At 43.6% G+C, this 20,625-nt stretch overlaps 1 protein-coding gene across 1 annotated transcript; it reads right to left on the reverse strand.

The window, feature by feature from the left end:
- Nucleotides 1–982: 982 nt before the first annotated feature.
- On the reverse strand, nucleotides 983–15,024 carry LOC115196288 (sodium/potassium-transporting ATPase subunit alpha-1). The gene is made up of 22 exons (XM_029756968.1): nucleotides 14,848–15,024; nucleotides 9,162–9,278; nucleotides 8,906–8,965; nucleotides 7,794–7,997; nucleotides 7,528–7,641; nucleotides 7,297–7,431; nucleotides 7,081–7,198; nucleotides 6,512–6,780; nucleotides 6,085–6,393; nucleotides 5,497–5,631; nucleotides 5,146–5,338; nucleotides 4,819–4,994; nucleotides 4,591–4,727; nucleotides 4,236–4,386; nucleotides 3,901–4,069; nucleotides 3,655–3,809; nucleotides 3,437–3,560; nucleotides 2,581–2,726; nucleotides 2,334–2,464; nucleotides 2,139–2,240; nucleotides 1,842–1,933; nucleotides 983–1,327 (listed from the first exon to the last, which is right to left on the reverse strand). The coding sequence occupies exons 1-22, from the start codon at nucleotides 14,857–14,859 to the stop codon at nucleotides 1,299–1,301; spliced, it is 3,078 nt and encodes a 1,025-aa protein (XP_029612828.1). The 5' UTR covers nucleotides 14,860–15,024; the 3' UTR covers nucleotides 983–1,298.
- Between the last annotated feature and the right edge of the window lie 5,601 nt (nucleotides 15,025–20,625).

Here is a 20,625-nt window from a genome sequence, read left to right on the forward strand (position 1 = left end):
GTAGTGTGCTCAGTCTGAGTGGGGAGTTATCAATGAAATGTTTTGTGAACAGTAGGTAGCTTAGCTTCTTCTTTCGATAAGTCTGGTCGCAGCTGTCAACAAACAGCCCTGTAGATAATGTAGCCTGCAGTAGATCTACATGTTCTTAGTTGACAATGCTGCAGAAGTGGTTGTTCCTTTCACCATTTCTATGGCAGGACTTGAACTAGCGGTTAATTCTTATTTTACCTTTATTTAAACTAGACAAGTCAGTTGAGAACAAATTCTTATTTTCAATGACGGCCTAGGAACAGTGGGTTAACTGCCTTGTTCAGGGGCAGAACGACAGATTTTTACCTTGTCAGCTCGGGGATTCAATCTTGCAACCTTTCGGTTACTAGTCCAACGCTCTAACCACTAGGCTACCTGCAGCGTTTACGTAGGATCGATGTTGACAGAGAAATCAGGAGTTCTCCTTCTCTTGGCCATGCCGTCAGTGGTACTAGGGGTTCACCACTAGTGGGTGGATTAAAAAAATATGTTTAGCTTCATTCCCAAACCTCAAGCGTAGGATATTGGATTAGGCATTCCATAGCTACTTTATTTTAAAAACACCCACCCACAGGAGAGCATTGCTACTGTAAGCGTTATACAGTGGTTTTGAATGAAATATACATATTAAGCCACAATGTTATCAGCAGGGTTTTTAATACTCAAGTGCTGCCAGTTGATAAGTCTTGCCTTGTGCTTCTGATAGAAGGTTGCTCTGACACAGGCTTGCTAGTGTGTGTAGATAGTGTTTAATGTCGGGCAGTAGATGGATAACAAAGTGTGATGTGAATGGGTCAAAAGGTGACATGAAATAGTCAACATTCTGCACTACAATGACAGTGAACAACTAGCTGGTGTTAGTTGACTGCACACTGAAAGCAGTGCTCATGGTTAAAACGGAGTGAGAGTAGAGAGAATCTCCAGGAAGGATAGGAAAATAATGACCTGAAGATCTGTTGATGCTGTGTTTATTCTGGAAAGTCTCCAAGTTGCAATGAGGAAACGTGCAAGCACACATGCACAAACCATAGACACCAAAGTGGGAGCCGACTGAAAGTTTATTTATATTACTGTTAAAAACATGTATAAAATTGGTCCTGTTCCAGAAACAAGGCACACAATGTCAATGTCTTGGTTCATCATCTCGATCTCAGTGTTTTAGTATCAAGCATTCCCTATATAAAAACACATCCACATTTTACAGAACTTAAAATTCCGAGCAGCAAGACAACCATGCAAGAACTTGAGCGATGCAAACTGGATGCTTTCTAGTAGTACGTCTCCCTCTCCACCCAACCTAAAACAGAGAAGATCGAAAACAGGATTTAGAGATCAATTACCTCTGGTAAACAGGTGGACTAAGGAAGGCTGTAGCATACATAAACAATGATCACGTGAACTATCAGTGTGTAGTTCAGACGATCACTGAGGAAGACAGTCAAGTGACCGACATCTTTAACATCCACTAGTTTTAAAAAGTCTCTGATAGCATACCGGTTTACTCACATCAAATGCATTTTATAAAGCCATTTTTACATCAGCAGTTGTCAATGGAGTGGACTAGACTCCCAAACGTGTCTGTGTCCACTGTCTTGCACTGACTAGTGCATCTGAAAAATATGCTGCTGCTTAAAGATTTACAGACTTCGTTTGTTTGCCAGATAGTAAGGCTGCATATTTAGGTAGCCTTACCATCTTCCTGAGAACAAGGGGAAATCTTGTGGTTTTGAGAGCCAAACTGAGGACTTGTATGAACAAGTACGGCAGATATATAGTAATAACAGTAATAACTAAAAGGGATTTAGCCTCACCTCCTGGGCTGCGTCGGATGATCAGTTTTCGGATTTCATCATAAATAAAGATGAGGAGAGAGTATGGGAAGGCGCAGAACCACCAGCTGGGTCTAAGGAGAAAAGAAAAACAAAACATAAATCAAAAATAACAGATCTGAAATGACTCCAGACCAGAATACACCAAGAACAGATCTTAACACGTTAAGCAACACATAGCTAAGCTTAATAGAAGTCCTCTTAGAGTTAAAAAAATAAATAATTGTAGTGCCAAAAATAGTTAAGAGATGAAGACCTAACTGAAGGGTCTTTACTTACTTGAGTGGGTACATTCTGAGGGCGATGCCCATTCCAGGACAGTAGGACAGGAAGGCGGCCAGGGCTGTCTCCTCAAACAGGCCGAAGATGAGGATCTTGTTCCTGAGGAGGACAGAAGCAGCATTTCAAATCAAGTAATTTCTTTCACAACAAAAACTAACAGCCAATGCTCTTCAAAATGGCCACTGAACTCACCTCATTCCTTGTTGGAAGACTGAGTTCCTCCTGGTCTTACAAATGATCAAATCGGCCCACTGTACAACCACGATACTGGCGAAGAATGCTGTGTGGCAGGTGAACTCCACAATCTTTCTCTGTTCATAAGTCTGAGGGAAACAGTCAGCAACAGAGGGAGAAACAGTCAAAACACAGTCAGCTAATCATCTAGAATCAGACCAATCAACAAGGCTTGTGAAAACCACATTGGTGTCTGCATACTCACCCACTGCTGGCCATAGCTATCCTCCAGGTCGTTGCAAAATTTGTTGTCCCAGTCCACACGAATACCTAGCAGTCTGGAGGGTAAGAACCCGTTCTCAGCAAGGATCACAAAGTATGTGAAGAACCCAGCCAAAGCCTGGATCATACCTGTGGAGAGATGGGGAGACAGGATCAGATGGGTGCATTTGTATCAGATTCTATCCATGTCATTCTGTCTGTTGGTTTTTCTATGTTGCTTCAATCTCCATAGAATTGAAAAAAAAGTTTGATTGTCACATAAACCGGATAGGCGCAGGAGAAAGTGTTGTTTTACAGGGTCAGCCATAGTAGTAGAGTGCTCCTGGAGCTTATTAAGGTTAACTGCCTCGCTAAAGGGTAAGGCGACAGATTTTCACCTTGTTGGCTCAGGTATTCGAACTAGCGACCTTTCAGTTACTGGGCCAACACTAACCGCTAGGCTACCTGCCGCCCTACAGTGATTCCCAAGGAGTACCACGTTGGTGGGAGAGGTTCGCGACCCATGATATGATGCAACCGCAGTATGTGAATGCTGTCCATATCAGTGTTTCCTCTTAAGGAAAGTCCCGCTCATGTGGAAACCTCTGGTTTAAACCTATTTTTGGCTCCATCACCAAAGTGTGAAACTCTTGAGCAAGAGACATCCCATCATCACTCAGAGACCCCTTCTCTTATCACCAGGAAGGCTATTTCTGGCACATACCCCACTTCCAGCTGATCCCAAAACCACCCAGTCAACTTAAGAGTCTACAATCCAGTTTGAGGTGTATGAGATGTTTCATCTAAGAATTAAAATACTTTGTTTTGCGCAAGTCAGGCTTTGTGAAAAGGGGTCTTACCGATTTGACCGTAGGCTATGCTGATAAGTCTTTCGTTCACCAGTTTGTCTGTTTTGGAGTTTCTGGGCTGTCTCTTCATGATGTCACTCTCGGCAGCTTCGTAGGCCAGGGAGATGGCGGGAACCTGGAAAGTTGAGGACGATTTCAACAATTAGAATAAAACTGAACAGTAAACAAAGATTTAGAAAATAAAAATCTTAAATATACAAATTCCTCACCATATCAGTTCCCAGGTCGATACAGAGGATGGTGACAGTTCCTAGGGGCAGTGGAATGTTGGCGATGATGAAGAAGAGGAAGGGTGTGATTTCTGGAATGTTACTGGTCAGGGTGTAGGCAATGGACTTTTTCAAGTTGTCAAAGATCAGACGGCCTAGGAAAGGTACATGCATAACAGTTAGTGAAAATAATGCAAAATAGACGGAACCCCAAAAATTCTAAATCCACTGAAATGCTTCTTCTACCTTCTTCGACACCAGTCACGATGGAGGCAAAGTTGTCATCCAGGAGGATCATGTCTGCAGCCTGCTTGGAGACGTCAGATCCAGAGATACCCATAGCAACACCGATGTCAGCCTTCTTCAGAGCAGGAGAATCGTTCACACCATCACCTGTCACAGCTACAATAGCACCCTGTGGATAAGGAGGAGAGGTGTTTGAGTCTATGGAGAGACAGAAGTCTAGAGAGAGAAAACTGGTAAACACATTTTTAATTTTAAAGGAATTTATCTACGCTACATTCACTCTGTTTACCTCTCGTGAGATAGGCCTAGTGTCTTTAAGTTGAGCTGAATATTACCTGGCGCTGGCAGCCCTCCACGATAATAAGCTTCTGCTGAGGAGAGGTTCTGGCAAACACAATCTCTGTGTGATATTTCAGGATGTCGTCCAACTGTTCAGCGCTCAAGTCCTTGAGGTCACCGCCATGGACCACACAGGCCTTGGCATCCCTGGGAAAAATGTACCCTTTATTTATGGGAAATCCCATTGCTATGAAGACATTTCTATGTCTATAAGCGCTCATGAGAAGGACCCGACATTCAAGCCTGAATGAAATCTTTGGAAGAAGGCCTTCAAAATGGAAAAATGTAGAGAAACAGCAGGAGTTTAACTGTTGTTTCCAACAACATAACTTAAATATTTTTTTGTATTACCTAGGGTCAACTTCGTTGACTGGAATGTTCAGACGAGCAGCGATGTCCTCAACAGTCTCGTTTCCTTCAGATATAATTCCCACACCCTTGGCAATGGCCTTAGCAGTGATGGGATGATCACCAGTGACCATGATAACCTAAGGGAAGGAAGGGAAGAGGAGTGGTCTGGTCACAGTGGCTGCTATGTGGATTGCCTGAAGAGTCGTGTTAAGTATTACATTGCCATACCTTGATTCCAGCACTCCTGCACTTGCCCACAGCGTCAGGCACAGCAGCACGGGGAGGGTCAATCATGGACATTAGGCCAACGAAGCACAGATTCTCAGTTGGGAAGTTCACCTCTTCACAATCAAACTGGAAGCCCTCAGCGAACTGGTCATCAGGGAGCTGGAAATGACAGAACCCTAGACGGATACAAAATGGTGAAAATGTGAATTGAAAAAAGGAGCAAAAGTGCAATTTTACACCTCACATTGGATAATTTGACAACACAGATGGAATAACAAAAAAATACAGTTGTATTGGCTAGTGATGACTGAAATAAATGACTGTTACCCAGCACTCGCTCTCCCAGACCACCCAGTTCCATGTAGGCGTTCTGGAAAGAGTCCTTCATCTCGTCATCCAGAGGCTGTTCTTTGCCCTGGATCAAAATGGTGGAGCAGCGGTCCAGGATCCTCTCAGGAGCTCCCTTCATCACCAGCAGATGCTTGGACTCACCCTCATTCTTGTTTAGGTGAACGGAGAGCTAAGGGATAAAATGATAGGAGCAGCCATTTTGAAAACAGATTACCAGAATAGGCGTAACCATGTTGATCTCTGTGCCAAAGGGAAGGGTTTTCAAAGACTTAGTGAAACATATCCCCTTATTTCATGTGGCAGGGTGCTACCGTGCCATTGACCTACCTGGTATTTGTTGGTGGAGTTGAATGGGATTTCAGCGACCTTGGTGTACTGGTCTCTCATGCCTTGCACAGACCCACAGCACAGCTCAATACACTTCAGCAGGGCAGACTCTGAGGCATCACCAGCCACATCTCTCTGTGAGACGGAAACGAGTAGGCAGATGAAGTGGACGTGGTATGCCGCTGGCGCACACTCTTTCACACACTAGCACTTCCAAGTACCTGGTTTATCCTTACGTGGCCCAAGACATTAAATTGCCCTCCATCAATTTAAACAGATTTAATGGAAAGGAACTCTTTGTAGATTGAGCCTTGTAGAAGACAAAGACCGTCACAAAGAGAAACTGAAAATAATGGGTAAAATTAAATGTGGTAATCACAGCTAGTCCAAGGTGAGATGATTAACGGAGTGAGAGGTTATATTCCAGGGGATTGCAAGGGCTGAGGCATTCAGGCGACAGGGGAGGAATTACATAAAGTGAAAGACAACCCCGTTGAGCCTTTTCAGCAGCTTTACATGCTGAACTCCTGTCGATAACTCCATTGTGTATACTGTTGTCAATTCACTCTGGGGAAATGAGACACTTACTTTAAGGATGGGAATACCGCTCTGTTCTGCCAGGAAGACGGCACGGTTACACAGGCCAGCGACTCTAGCCAGGGCAGCCCAGGTGGCAGAGCTCCTGTCGAAGGAGGTACCGCTCTGGTTCTCTGTGGTGTCAGCCTCATGGATCTGGTTGTCGAACCACATGTGAGCCACGGTCATTCTGTTCTGAGTCAGGGTTCCGGTCTTGTCAGAGCAAATGGTGGAGGTGGAGCCAAGGGTCTCAACAGCTTCGAGATTCTTCACCAGGCAGTTCTTCTTGGCCATACGCTTGGCAGTCAGAGTTAAACACACCTATGGAGGAAGCCGAAAGTCCTCAACATGTCTGTCGAATAAAATTGGCAATGTACTGATTTTTGGAGCCATATGTGAAGTGTTTGAAAATAAAGCACTCCCGAAAGACAGTACTCACAGTTACAGTGGCCAGGAGACCCTCAGGCACATTAGCGACAATGATTCCGATGAGGAAGATGACAGCCTCCAGCCAAGAGTATCCGAGGATGAGGGACAGGACAAAGAAAGACATGCCCAGGAAGACGGCCACACCGGTGATGATGTGGATGAAGTGCTCAATTTCAATGGAGATTGGGGTACGTCCGACTTCCAGGCCAGAGGCGAGGGTAGCAATACGACCCATAACAGTGCGGTCACCAGTGTTGATGACAATACCCCTGGCAGTTCCTTCAGGAAATAACGTGCAGATTTAATGTAACAATCATGCCAACATATTGACTACTGTAATAGCACAGTTGACAGTGATTCAACCTCAGAAATGGTGGACATACTTCATACAACAACAGGACTTCATCAAAGCTAGCCCAGTCATGGTTTGCTTTCTTTTATTTATTTGCCAGGGACCATGTACAACATGCCCTTGCACCAGATTTAGCTAGATTGCAAATTTTTATCAGTGGTCCCTGGACAGAATTTATTTTTAGTTGATTTGTTTCTCATCTGAGCAACTCTGCTCTGTTAAAGTACCTTCAACACAGTTGGTAGAGAAGAAGGCAATGTTCCTTGTCTCCAGGGGGTTGTCATTGGAGTAGTCCGGAGTACGTGTCTGGGGCTCAGATTCACCAGTGAGGGAGGAGTTGTCCACCTGAGTGGGGAGGGAATTAGATTAATACAATAATGAATGGCACGGACATGGGCGGAACGTGACGTATTTGGAGCAAGGGGATTTTAAAAAGTACCCACTTTGCAACCGCTGGCAGAGATGATTCGCAAATCAGCGGGAATCCTGTCTCCACCTTTCACCTCCACCAGATCTCCAACCACCACTTGTTGAGCGTTGATGTTCATCTTCTCACCATCACGGACAACCAGGGCTTGCTACAAGGCAGAGGACAACAAGATTAAACTTTAAATGTAATAATAAGGGGGGGGAAAAAACACATTCAAAATTATTAATTTCTAAACAGCCAGTACCTGTGGGACCAGGTTCTTGAAGGAGTCCATGATCTTTGAGCTCTTGGCCTCTTGGTAGTAGGAGAAACAGCCAGTAACAATGACAACAGCAGAGAGTACAACACCCAGGTACAACTGTGAGGGACAAAGATGCAGAACGTGTTAGAATTAAGTTAACTCCCCCACACAAACACCAATACAAAAGAACTACAAAACCCAAGCATCACCTGCTTTCAATTCCATCACAATGTCAATAAAAATCAACATTCTTCATCTTGGAATCTTACGTTATCATTGGCCGGCTCATCCTCCATGGCTGCCAGGATTCCGTAGGCCAGGAAGCAGAGGAGAGCGCCAGTCCACAGCAGCATGGAGAACCCGCCAAACATCTGCTTGCAGAACTTTACCCACTCAGGGGTAGTGGGAGGAGGAGTCAGGGAATTGGGGCCATCACGGGCAAGGTTCTCGGCAGCCTTAGCACTGGACAGCCCCTGAGGAAATACAAAATTGGTTGTGTTACTTTACATGTCGAGACCTCAAAATTAAGATGCTGTAGGATACTTAATTTTAAAAGAATGGTTGGGAGGGAAGCACCCAATCTTTTAAGGGTATACCTTTATCAACCCTTGCGTTTTAAAATTAAGTATATTGATATATTTCGGGCATATCTAGGTACACCCCCCCGTTCTTGAGATTCTCTCTCACGGCACGTGATGAGGAGAGAGGAAGCAAATTGTCAACACAATAATATCTCTGCGAGGTCTGTCAGTGGCAGACAGACACTGCAGGGCCAAGTCATAACTCTAATTTCACATAAGGCAGAGAACAGAGAAACAAGTCAATGGGGCTCTGGAGAGAGTCGAGGTGCTGACAGTTGCCAGGCAACTCGCTGCAAACAATGAAAACAGGGCCATCTCCTCGGCTGGGATTGAGCGCATCCTAAATCTGGGCTGAGGTGCCATGAGCCTGCTGCTTGTGAATTATTCAAAAGGACCACTCGGCTGCGCTGCTAGGTTTGGAGGCAGTAATCTACGATTCCCCTTGATCTCCCAATCATGATCAAGAGGCTATTTGCATGGATGTAAAAGAGGGATAAAGCATCTCTCGTATTGCCTTGGATAATTGTCACATCGAAGTCTATGATGACCCCCTTCTTCCACGGTTTAATAATTGGAAGTGATCCCAAGAGTCCGAAACCCATAACTTGAGCAGAACTTTGAAGTCCATCACTTGACTTAATTTTTCTATTAAATAATTGAAACTATTCGAATTGAGGAGAACCGAGCTGAATTGCCCTCCAGCTGTGGTCGATAAGCAACTAATTTGTTAACAGAAAACAGTGCAGGGGAGATGAATGAATCGCCAACTGAAATGAAAATGAGCGAAGCTCCAAACGTACCCTACTAAGGTCGGTGCCGTATTTGCGGTTGAGCTCATCCAGGGTCAGTTTATGGTCATCCTATGGGACAGAGATTAGGAACATGTCACTGACAAGCATACTGCATTGCACTTCTGCACCAACAAGATGAACATACATGCAGCGCCAAGCTTGACACCAAGTCAGTGACATCAACACACGAGTGATCAAGACTTGTGATTTAAAGATGAACTTCCCAGGTCCTGAAAGAGAATGAAAGTGAGAGAAGCCGACTCACCAGATCAACTTCCTTTTTCAACTCATCCATGTCCCTCTCCTTCTTCATGGCCTTGGCATTCTTCTTCTTGCCTCCCTGCTCAGAGGTCGCCGCCAGCTCATACTGTTCCCGTCCTTCCTACAGAGGGCAAGAAGAGATTGTTAGGAGAGATAAGAAAAAAATATATACAAAACATAATAAAATAGGTAGAAAGAGGCCCTTTAGAGCTCTGCCCGAGAAAATAAAATCTTCACCCAACTCAAGCAAAAGCCCCTGATGCAGAATCTGCTTATAGTATAGTTTCCCATAGTGTTTCCGAGGCATGAATAAAACCCAAGTCTGGGGGCCCCAACTCTTGAAAGGTAATTCATTGAGTCAATTAGAGACTCACTCATCTGAAAAGGATAAAAATGCTACTTTTCAGTTACAAATGACTTACAGAAGTCACCCAACAACTCGTGGGTTATTGATGTAGCATTGTTCTACTGAACGTAAGCCCAGTTATCCTTTACAAAACAAACCTGACCTAGACAGGTATGGTGCAACAAGTACAAAGATAGTTGTGGCCGTCCCTTTTGGACTATCACCCTGTAGGCTTTCACCTATTAGCGTCTACGACCTGTTCTAGATAGCCCAATTACTTTCACTACTCAGCAGAACCAACTCGGATGTTTGAAAATGGCATCTGTCTGAAGTTCATGAGGAATGCTTAATGAAGAATCATGTCACAGACCGTCACTTTGTGCAACTGCGTCAATAAGGAGAGGTGGGGCTGAGGGTCATTTCAACATACTCCACTGCAATCCAGGAATGTCAGACTATTAGGCCATATGTCACAATACTTTGTCCAGAAAAGGGGCAAAATGAACTCTCCAGAGGGGAAAAGATGCACACCATTGGCTCGGTTGTCTTGAGTACACACAGAACTTTCTTCCTCTGGAGTCATCTCATTGTGAAAGTCCAAAATAACCCTGGCACCTCACCTTCTGCAAACACATTGTTCATTCACTCTTCCCTTTCTCCATTATCAAATCGGTCACTTTTGGGAAGAGGACAAAGACCTGTTGAAGAATTGGCGTCAGCTAGACGGCTGAAAAGGGGAGGGTGTTGGAACACTGCAGCAACAGGATAATGCACAGTACCAGATAAACATCGGTAAGGCAGTTAGCGATCATAAATTATTCAGGTTCTACTGGTGTTCAGAAGTGTTTTGGCTGTGGGGGAAGAGAGCTCTACATGCTTCTCTGATTTGACCCTATGGGATTACACAAAAGCTGCTTGACTCTAAGCAAGACAGTTCCTGGTTCAGAATGTGATCCCCAAGTCACAGGGGCGTGACTGATAATTCAACTTTGTTGTTTGGTTACAACTGAATCCAACATAAGGTGTCCTACCATTTTTTTTTTTTTTTTGCTGTTGGAACAGTAAAGGGTAGAGGTGGAACGACAAGTCCCGCTGGAGTCTTCCGGCCCCCTCAAGGAATCTGTTGTCGCAGTCCCCTGTGGTCTTTTTATTAGTTGACAGGCACACAGACTTTCCCCTTCTTGGAAATGCCCCCCCCCCCCCACTAATACTATTAAGAAATATCCCTTTTACTTTCCCAAAAGTGTACACATCCGTTATTACCACAATGAAGCAAGGAAGGGAGGATGCTGTTTTGGAAGTATTACTCAGCGGTCTCTCAAACGTAACAGGAAGCTACTGCACTGAAAACAGGGGGAAAAAGTGTGGATGTCAGAAATTGTGTGGAATCTCTCACAAGACCAATCACACAAAAACAACAGTTGTCCCACTACAAGCCTGAGAACAATGAGGCTTTGTACCTCTATGGAGAACCATGTAAAAACATGAAAAATGGGGCAGAGAAATATATCTTTAGAGTGACTTTATTTTGGACAAACTGTACAATCACGGAATTTATTCAGACCCTCTTAGCAAAACACTTAAGATACCAGGCTTACCGCATTCTTATATGGGATTACTGTAATGGTTTGATCTGGGAGTGGGATGAACACCACTGTGGTAAACATGGCTTGGGTCTGCATACCATTTCTCCCATAGTTCAGAGTAGTATATTCAACTGCGTAATTGTTGTTCTCATGAACGTTGTATATGGGAGTGAGTGTAATTAGTCAGGGACAGACATCCCTTTCCAAGAGGACAGAAAGTTTGAAAGAACAACAGTTACTGTCCTCATAAAAACAACAGCGATAGACAGAACAGAGCCTCAGTGAGACGAGGGGCCTCTCACTTTTACGTTAAAACACCACCACCAGATCAACAAAAGTTCATAAGAGACGGTCGAGGGGGTGCATATTTTACAGCCAGGGTCGAATTCCTGTGAACACCATTCCTGGTTCTGTTCCTGTACGTGTGCCAAATACAAAAGCTGCTCACTCAAGCATATTGGCTCCTCCTCGCACTGGGACTTTGCCCCGTTGCTACAGGCGACATAACCACACCTCTCAGATATCTGAATGGACCGAGTCACGTGTTACTCTCCTCCCCCTTTTCTCTCCCCTCTCTTCAGTTTAGAAAAAAGTTCATTTATTCACAAGAAACGCATTTAAAACTCCCACCACGTCCGCTGGAAGAGTCGGTTTTCCCACAGAACAAAAGATGGTGAATGCCAGTGTTTCTCCTTAAGACCCCAGGAACCACAGTTAAAAGCAGACTACGAATCAATGGGATGCAACTTCCTTTATTGCGCCAGTCTGAAATGTAGGTTAGAACAGAACGCGCGTGGCTATTGCGAAATGCCGATTGTGAGTAGGCCTACGGGACAAACGTTTTTTTTTTACAATTCCCTCGGCAGTTGGAACAATAGAAATTACAGTGGAGGGAACAGAAGGTGTAATAATGTGTGGTACTCTCATGTTTAGGCAGCTAAGCCAGACGAGCAGAGAGGGAGATCGAGCAGGAGAGAGAAAGGGGCAGTGGGGGTGAGATGTGTTCTCTGTCACAGAGATGGGGTGGCGTGTGACAAAAGGGATGCCTAATTCATAGTGACTGTCGAGCGGAAAGAATGTGAAATCCTCAGGAGAGAGAGCAAAAAAAATGTTTTTAAAAGAGCACTAGAGAGCAGGTCTCTTGGTTCCACAGTGGACCCCTGGGGGGAAAGAATGGTCAGCCGAGGCCACAACCTGATAGTAGCTCAGAGGTGGAACACTGGAGAGAAATAAAGAATTCCACAATTACTTCACCATATAAAAAGTCCTTGTTTTGGACATATTCTAGGCCTCATTTGTTTACAGTGGAGATTTTCCACAAGTCACTTCCCATCACACTCAGTGGTGGGATCTTTAAAACAATGACCCCCCTTGATGAAAGATGGCGAGAAAAGAAGTGGAAAAACAAAGAAAGAATGCGCCCTAATAACGTTACACGAAAACGGCCTTGTTTTCAGATCATCAGTTTATTTTGAGAGATGGAAACAATAGCCATAGTATACCATTTTGGGAAGGAACTTTTGGGCGTTTCAATTTGTTGACAGTGAGCAGTTGTATACCATCATTCCTCTTGATTTTCCATTTCATTACAGAAAAACAGAATTTTTCCTCCATCTGCCATTCAACCAGTTCATAAAAATTCTGCCAGCTCCCTCTGAACAATGATGACAATGCAGCAACTGGTGCCTCATCTTCCATATACCTCACCACTCTAACCAACCCTTTGCTCCCTCCAGCCCTATGCCACCCTCATGCTCTCCCTGTACCTCTCACATCCCTCTCTGTGATCTCCTGGAAATCATTAGTCCAGCTGACCAAGCATCTGTGCCTATTGCGCGTGTACTGTACCGGAGCGCTGAGAAGAGGACAGAAGGGGCGGGGGCAGAGCAGTGTTCACCACCATACAGGGAAAGAATCCAAAACACTTGGAGGTTTGCTGCTCTGCATTCACATCATACAACCAATCTGTCTCTCTAATCACCCCTCTCTTACTGTAGCTGTGAATGCATCATTTATCACTGTGTCCGTGTGATCCGTTGCCCAGCAGGGAGTGGCGAGCCTTTTATATGATGCTATTAACCTCCCCGATATCCCACCAGTCTGCCATACAGTAGTCAATACAGTACCCAAACACAGGAGTCACAGGTAGGTAGCTGTAAAATATATATAAATCAAATAAAAATCACCCCAATAATTGATACATTTTCCATCACCATAAAATTGCATGTAGTTATTTAGACAGGTGTGATGACAAAAACCCTATTGACTAAGGATTGCCCATTAAAAAAAACACTTAATTCTACAAGTCTAGAACAATATGCCTTGAAGTGAGAGGAATATACAACAAATCTAGTGTATTGAACGTCACTGGAGCAACTTGGAGATTCATTTGTCTTGGACCGATTTGTATCAAATTTAATAAAAACTATTGTTATTTTGAAAAGTGATGACTTTCATTAATACATGTAGTTGATGTAGGCCTATCTGAACATTCGCAGAATGTAGGCTACACAAGAAATGTCATACACAACCATATGCCAAATCCGTATACAACAATTAAGCCTTCAGTGGAATACATTTTTTTTTTTTAAGAGAGATTTTGCAGGTGCTCAAATGTTATGAAGGAACATTTCGGTATTTCCCCCAGAGTCAGATGACCTCGTGGATACCATTGTTGGGTGTCTGCGTCCAGTATTACGAAAGTTAGAGGTATTTTCGTGAGCCAATGCTAACTAGTGTTAGCGTGTTCCCATATACTTCAACTCATTGCGCTAACGCTAGTTAGCAATTCCCTTCAAACTGAACGCAGACATAAAAATGGTATCCACGAGTTCGTCTAACTCTGGGGAAGTAGATAAGGGCATCCAGAACTATCATTTTAAGCAGCCAAAGTGAATTATTCCAATATAGTCCATCTACATAAAAACTACATTCTTTCAACGAGCATGACAAAAAAATAAACACCGACGACTTTGGCGCATGGTTGATATTGTGAATGGGGTGGACTACAGTTATTATTCAATTTACGAAGAACAGACTTTCGCAACAGCCTACAGTCGCAACTACATTTAACCAATTGATCAAGAATCTGAATATTACCTATATTTGTCATTGATGAACAAAATGTAGTCAAGCGGGTTTACAAGTCACCATGAAAGACTCATTGAAACAAAGACCATCACATATATTCAGAAGTGGGCTACAGACTCTGTATGGCCGTGTATCTCATACAAGTCACAAGATAGCATGTCTGCCCCCACTTCCCGCAACTCGAATTTAAACAGACCACGCCACATTTGTAGCCACCTTGGCGGCAGTTTACTTGGATGAAAATAAACATTGTATCAATCTTCAAACTTGTCTTATACCGTCAATTCAATTCTATCATCGTAGCGCTTACAAGCTTTTCTCCTTGGCGACTAGATCCAAGCTAACCAACCTGTGCATCTTCAGTATCAATGTAAAAACAACACATTTTTAACCGTAATTGACATTCGATCAAGACACGTTATGAAAGCAACTTTTGTTCAGCCTACAAAATGCGGAAGTCACTCTCCCATCGCAGGCATTTTGAAAAAAAATGCGGCCATCTACGTACATGTGATAATTTAAAAACAACTTCAACTGTATTATTTTTTTTTTTTAAATCCATACCACTTTTGACAAGTAGCCTACAATTAAGAATTGAGTAAATTAGGCTACAGTAGCATTTCATGGAGGAGCTGGAATGTGAAGATGGAAAGAAAAAGCGCACTTACTCCACGTCCCATGTTTGCAGTTTTGTGGAGGAAAAAAAACAAACTTATTGAACAATCAAATCCCAATTTACTTAAAAACGAATTGAAAAATGTATTGCCCCTGGATGTGCCCTTATCCACACGTGTCACTCCTACCGGACACGCATCCAAGCTCCCCGTCTCATTAAACGGTCCAATACTTATATACAGTGTTCCTTTCGATCGTGACGTCTGCACTTTTTGTCATGGTAACATAGAATGGAGGGGCGGAGTCCCCATTATTGAATGTTTTACGATTATCGGCCTTCATAAAGTAGATTGAATCCATTGCGTGACAATGGACTTTAGTCTCTGTAACTTAAAATATTTATGAAGGAAAGTCACTTGGTCTCTTATGTGCAGGCTTATTCATATTAGGATGAAATCTCTGTCAATATCTCTCACCACTCATATTCATAATGGTTACTAACCGATCCTCAAGCCTCTTTAAACCTATCCTCAATCCTCTTTAAGAATACTCTACATGTTTTGTTTGTCCCTTTTCTCTTAATTTCCACATAGGTTTAAGAATGAACATGATTTAAACACACACAAACACACTCCTTCTCTCTCAATCACTCTCTCTTCATTCCTTATTCTAACCTCATTTATGGAAAGCGATAATTTTAGTGAAAACTTCATCACTGGTCATTAGGAAGTTTAAACTTAAACGAACCATGCCGTTAAACCCTGTAGGATGTAAACTTTCCCTCCTGACCCTGTCATGAACACTTCGTGGACAATGTGACCTTGTGAGAAGAATAATGGAAGCCTGCAAGATGGCAGGTTGTTGCATCTACAAATGATTAACTCTTTAACTTTGGGATCCTAACCATTAACCCCGTCTCAAGGTCCTGTTTTATGTCTTAACTTCACCCTTCAGTTTGGACTCCAGTAGGAGTGCTGATCTAGGATCAGTTTGTCTTTTAGATCATAGTGAATCATTTTATATGGACAGATCCTAGATCAGCACTCCTACTCTGAGGTGCTTTGTGGATACGGGACCAGGTATTTCACTGCAGAACCAGACAGAGGCAGATTCAACCACATGTCTAGGATTCAACAACATGTCTATAGGTCACTGTAATTAGTGTAGCATTCTACCTGTGTGAGGTAGAATAGAATAGTATAGAACAACACATCTTTATTGTCCACCCAAATATCAACTTTTCCCTTTGGCTTTGCCCTACAATAAGACAATCTAAAATTGTGTTAATAATGAGCATTACATACAAACTCTAATGAAAACACATTCACTCAGACACTGACTTTTCCCCCACCACCGACAGGTCAACTAAAGTCAAAGAAAACTATTTGAAATGCTAATTATATTGAATTGAATATTTTTATACACAAGACTTTGCTTCATGATTCATGCCGATGTACAGTATCATCTAGGACTTGTTGTACCCAAGAAGCTGCTTGAATGCGTTTGCATGAATTTTACTTGGAGAGACTTGGTGGACAGATGGACAGACAGCGGCACACTCAGGCACAGTGTGTGTGTGTGTGTGTGTGTGTGTGTGTGTGTGTGTGTGTGTGTGTGTGTGTGTGTGTGTGCATGTTCAAAGATGGAACTAAAAATATCTCAAATTGTATATACAAGCTGTGAGCCCGATCCTATAAAGGAGTTACCATGGAAACTATCACGTTCCTGTCCCCACAGGGCGAGCGAGAGGAAGCGCCTCTCTCTTTATCTGCATAATGCCCCCTAGTGGGGAACAAATACCAGTCAACAAGTTGGTAGGATGAAGCTGTCCCTTGTAGGCCTATAGACTGATCTAGGTCAGCTTTGCATTTTAGGTTGAAGTTGCATCAAACAGCAGGTGATAATATGTTCCTTTTCAGTCGGTACCTTCGGTAAAACAACTATGGGGAGTAGCACTCTCGCGACTTTGATTGAAGAATTAAAATCACTGCTAACAAGGCCAATGAAATCCGCACCTCGCTGGAAGCCTCGGCTTCCACAGGTGATAAGCCCGAGGCTCGGATTCATTCCTTCAATTCTTCCGCACTTTACCTCGATGTGAGCAGGAACGATTCACGCTACTAAAAACAAAACGTTTTGGAACACAAGACTTTCTGACTTTGCGCCAACTAAACTGTCCCTTTGTGGTACAGTGTGCTCATCCCCAGGACATTGTGTGCTGGAGTTTGTATTTGTTATCCTAGTTTCCTAGGGTGAGATGAAGATGGCTAACAAGCTGGGTTTGCGACAATGCCCGAATGAATAAAAAGATAGTAATGTTTGTTGTCTTGTATGTCTCGGCTCGGTGCATGCTTGGACGGTGTCAGTTACAGTTGCTTGCCCGCGGCTGGCACTGTTCCCCTAGTCCACGGTGCAGGTTCTCTTGACAGTCGTATAGCATTCTTGAAGGAGCTTGGTCTTTCCAATGGTGACTTCCTCTCCCAGGTGCCCGTACCTCGACTGAGTCTCAGTTGCGGGATGCGGAAATGGATTGGGTCTTTGGTCGAAGCAAACGTCATGTCTGTATGTCAGTGGTGGCATACATCAAGCGATGGGGAGAGACTCGATCTCTCTTACTCTTAATTTTGGGTCTCGCTCCCTATTGCTGGGGAGCAGTGCACGCACATGCTCTCGCTTTGGATGACGCATGTCCCCGGTTGCCTCAACTCAGGTGCAGATCTTCTATCCAGGTGGGGCCCTCTCTCTCAGTAGTGGAGGCTACGCCCCTGACTGGTCTCCCAGATATGGGAAATCTTTGCGCATTACGAGAAAATGTGCATTGTCGTCTGTTTATGCATTTAAGTGTCAGGTGTTGGGGCTTTGGTGCCAAAATAAAGGAATTGTTTGTTTTCAGAGTGCACATGGGGACATTTTAATGAGCAGGGTTGTTCATTCTCCACTTTGAAAGTGTTCATGGCGGCTATTTCAGCGTGTCAAGTGGGAATTGATGGCGCCACTAGCCCTTGCGGTGCGGTTCCTAAAAGGTGTGTGCCGTCTCAGACGGGTTTCTAAACCTATTTTGCTCACTTGGGATTTAGCTTTGGTTTTGGATGCTATGTTTGAGGCCCCCTTTTGAACCACTGGAGTCTGTGGATCTGAAGATCCTCTCCTACAAATCCTTCTTGCTCGTGGCTCCTGGCGACTCTAAAGTGACATTGCATCCTAATGGCGCCTTCGCCCCAAAGGTCATGACTATGCCCTACAGGTCTCTAGCTTTGAGCTATTTCCCTTTCCACTTCCTCCATTTGTTCTGAGAAGCAACTGCAGTTACATGCCCTGTGTCCAGTACGATCTTTATGCAAGTACATTGAGCCGACCCGGATCCGGTTATGTGACCAGCTTTTTGTATGTTTTGCTAATCCAGCTCAAAGCAGGGCACTCTCTAAGCAGCGTCTCTCCCACTAGATTGTGGAGGCACATGGCAGCAAGGGGCAACGGTTACATAGCGGTGTACACGTCCACTCCACTATGGGTCTGGCAGCATCTTAGGCATTATTTAAAGGGTTGGCTGTGGGGGATATTTGTGCTGCGGTGATTTGGGCATCACCAGACACTTGGTGGTTACAGCTGGGACAGGAAAGGGTGATTAGGCAGCTCGTTGTGTGCGCAATAGATGTGGTAGAGAGGTCAATGGAACTCGACCCAAACAATGGAAAGTCATGGAAACGCGTGGGGGAAAGATGCCGTGAGGGAAAGATCCTGAATCTCCTCATTGCCCCCGGAAAATTTGGCCTACATTTGGGCTATTCTTTATATGTGTATTTCACACTATGTTGAGGTAAAAATCGGAGTATAATGCTGTATAGATGTCAACCCCAATACATGTTCATTTCATTGTCACCAATCCACTGCATTACAGTTTAAAACGACTTTGGTAACCTCCACTGCTTTCTCTATGTAGCTATGCTACCAGATTATATGAATGGGAGTTAGCACTTAGCAGTCACTTCTTCTAAACCTGAAAATTGACTACTTCTAAATGTTATGCAGCGAAAACAGCCAAATATATCCAACCTCAACCAGTAACCACATTGTGGGCCTGTTACAATACATCGATCATGACAGATTTGAAGAATATCCTAGCCTAGCAGTTAAGCACGTTGTGCCAGTAACTGAAAGGTCTTTGGTTCGAATCCCCGAGATGTCTAGGTGAAAAGTCTGTTGATGTGCCCTTGAGCAAGGAACTTAATCCTAATTGCTCCTGTAAATCGCTCTGTATGAGAGTGTCTGCTAAATGACTGAAATGTAATGTAAATGTAGATTTGTTGAATGTGTGCCAATCCCCCACGGCCTGCGTTCCATTCTCTTTACCGCATCTATGTTCTGACTACTGCATCTTGCAAGGTGGAGGTCTCGGTGGTCTGCTATGGGCCATTTAATTTGGTATCCGTTGGTATAAAAGTTCTACTCGAATACATCATGCATAGTTGGTTTTCAAACACTATGAGATTCACAGTGATGTGGGGAGCAAGAACATACCCTCCCTCTGTCTAGAAACTTGTTGCAGGTTAAACTTTTAATCACTGGTTGGAACCGGTTCAGGGCACAGAACAGAAAACCGTAAAACAGATAAAACATTTCAGGAACATCTATACTGTTCTGGAACAAAACCATTATTTTTAAAAGTATGGGAACCAGTTAATAGTGTTATTTTACGTTCCAGGCATTTTGAGTCCTACAAAAAAATTAACAAAGTGCCTCTGCAAAACCCTCACTCTGTCGCTCAGAAACGTATTCCAGTGTCTGAAAATCTTTGCCAGTGTGTGTGTGTGTGTGTGTGTGTGTGTGTGTGTGTGTGTGTGTGTGTGTGTGTGTGTGTGTGTGTGTGTGTGTGTGTGTGTGTGCGTGTGTGTGTGTGTAGGATACCTTCCCCTCCCCCTCCGAAGCATAGGCCATTGTAGCCTGCTGACATTACAAGTGTGATTCAGAAATTAGGGAGAGAGATTTTTAATTAGAGAAGAATGGATTCACTTTTTCAATGCTAGTTAAGGATACTATAGTTATCAGCTTTCACGTGTTTTTATTTTAATTCTGGTTCCACTCTGCACACAAGCTTGTTGGCTAGCTAGCTAGCTCTGGTCCAATGTTAAGCTAACTCTCGGAAGTTCAAAGACATTCAACGTTCCTTCATAGAAGCTGCTTGTCCGTAGGTATAAACGCTTCAAGCTAAGCCTCCTCCTCCCCCCTCTCTCGCTCTCTCCCAACCCGCAAAATTTCAGTCACATCTCGTGCCCTACACTTGTCTGTCCAATGCATGTAAATAACTATAGCTTGCCCCCTCCATAGCAAGCTGGTCTATCCGCACTGATTGGTGAAGTAATTTCATTTTGAGCTAAATGTAAAAAAAATCTATTGTAAACTGTTACTTTTTTGGGGTTTGAACCGGTTCAGAACTTAATTTTGCTGGTCGGAACAGTGGAACGGAACAGATTATTATTTTTTTCAGAATCAAACGATTGGAAAATAATTTCGGTTCCAACCACTACTTTTAATCCTACACTGTGATGTCACAGAGCCTTTTCTAGGACCTTTCTTCTTATCTTTTTAACCGCAGATCATATAAACGTGCCGTTTTCACATACAGTATGTAGACTCTGGTATGGTGCTGGAGATAATGAATATGAAGTTGAAAAGGGGGCGAAATTGCCCTTTAAGAAAGCACTAAACTTTCCATGAACCCATGTCTCATTCATAACTGGATAATAACGCCTGTATCCAGTTTGGAGTTTTTAGTGAATACCATTCAGTCAGACAGGCCCTTAAGATAATTGAGGATAGGGGCTCAAACAGAG

Source organism: Salmo trutta, chromosome 6, assembly GCF_901001165.1.
Source record: "Salmo trutta chromosome 6, fSalTru1.1, whole genome shotgun sequence".
In the NCBI taxonomy this organism is placed as follows: Eukaryota; Metazoa; Chordata; class Actinopteri; order Salmoniformes; family Salmonidae; genus Salmo; species Salmo trutta.

Excerpts from the sequence above, each read along its gene's own strand:
- LOC115196288 (XM_029756968.1), bottom strand. Across the intron at positions 6,394-6,511 it reads GTCTCCTGGCCACTGTAACT|GTGTGTTTAACTCTGACTGC; the intron begins GTGAGTACTGTC and ends CTTCCTCCATAG. Across the intron at positions 5,632-6,084 it reads GCGGTATTCCCATCCTTAAA|AGAGATGTGGCTGGTGATGC; the intron begins GTAAGTGTCTCA and ends TCCGTCTCACAG.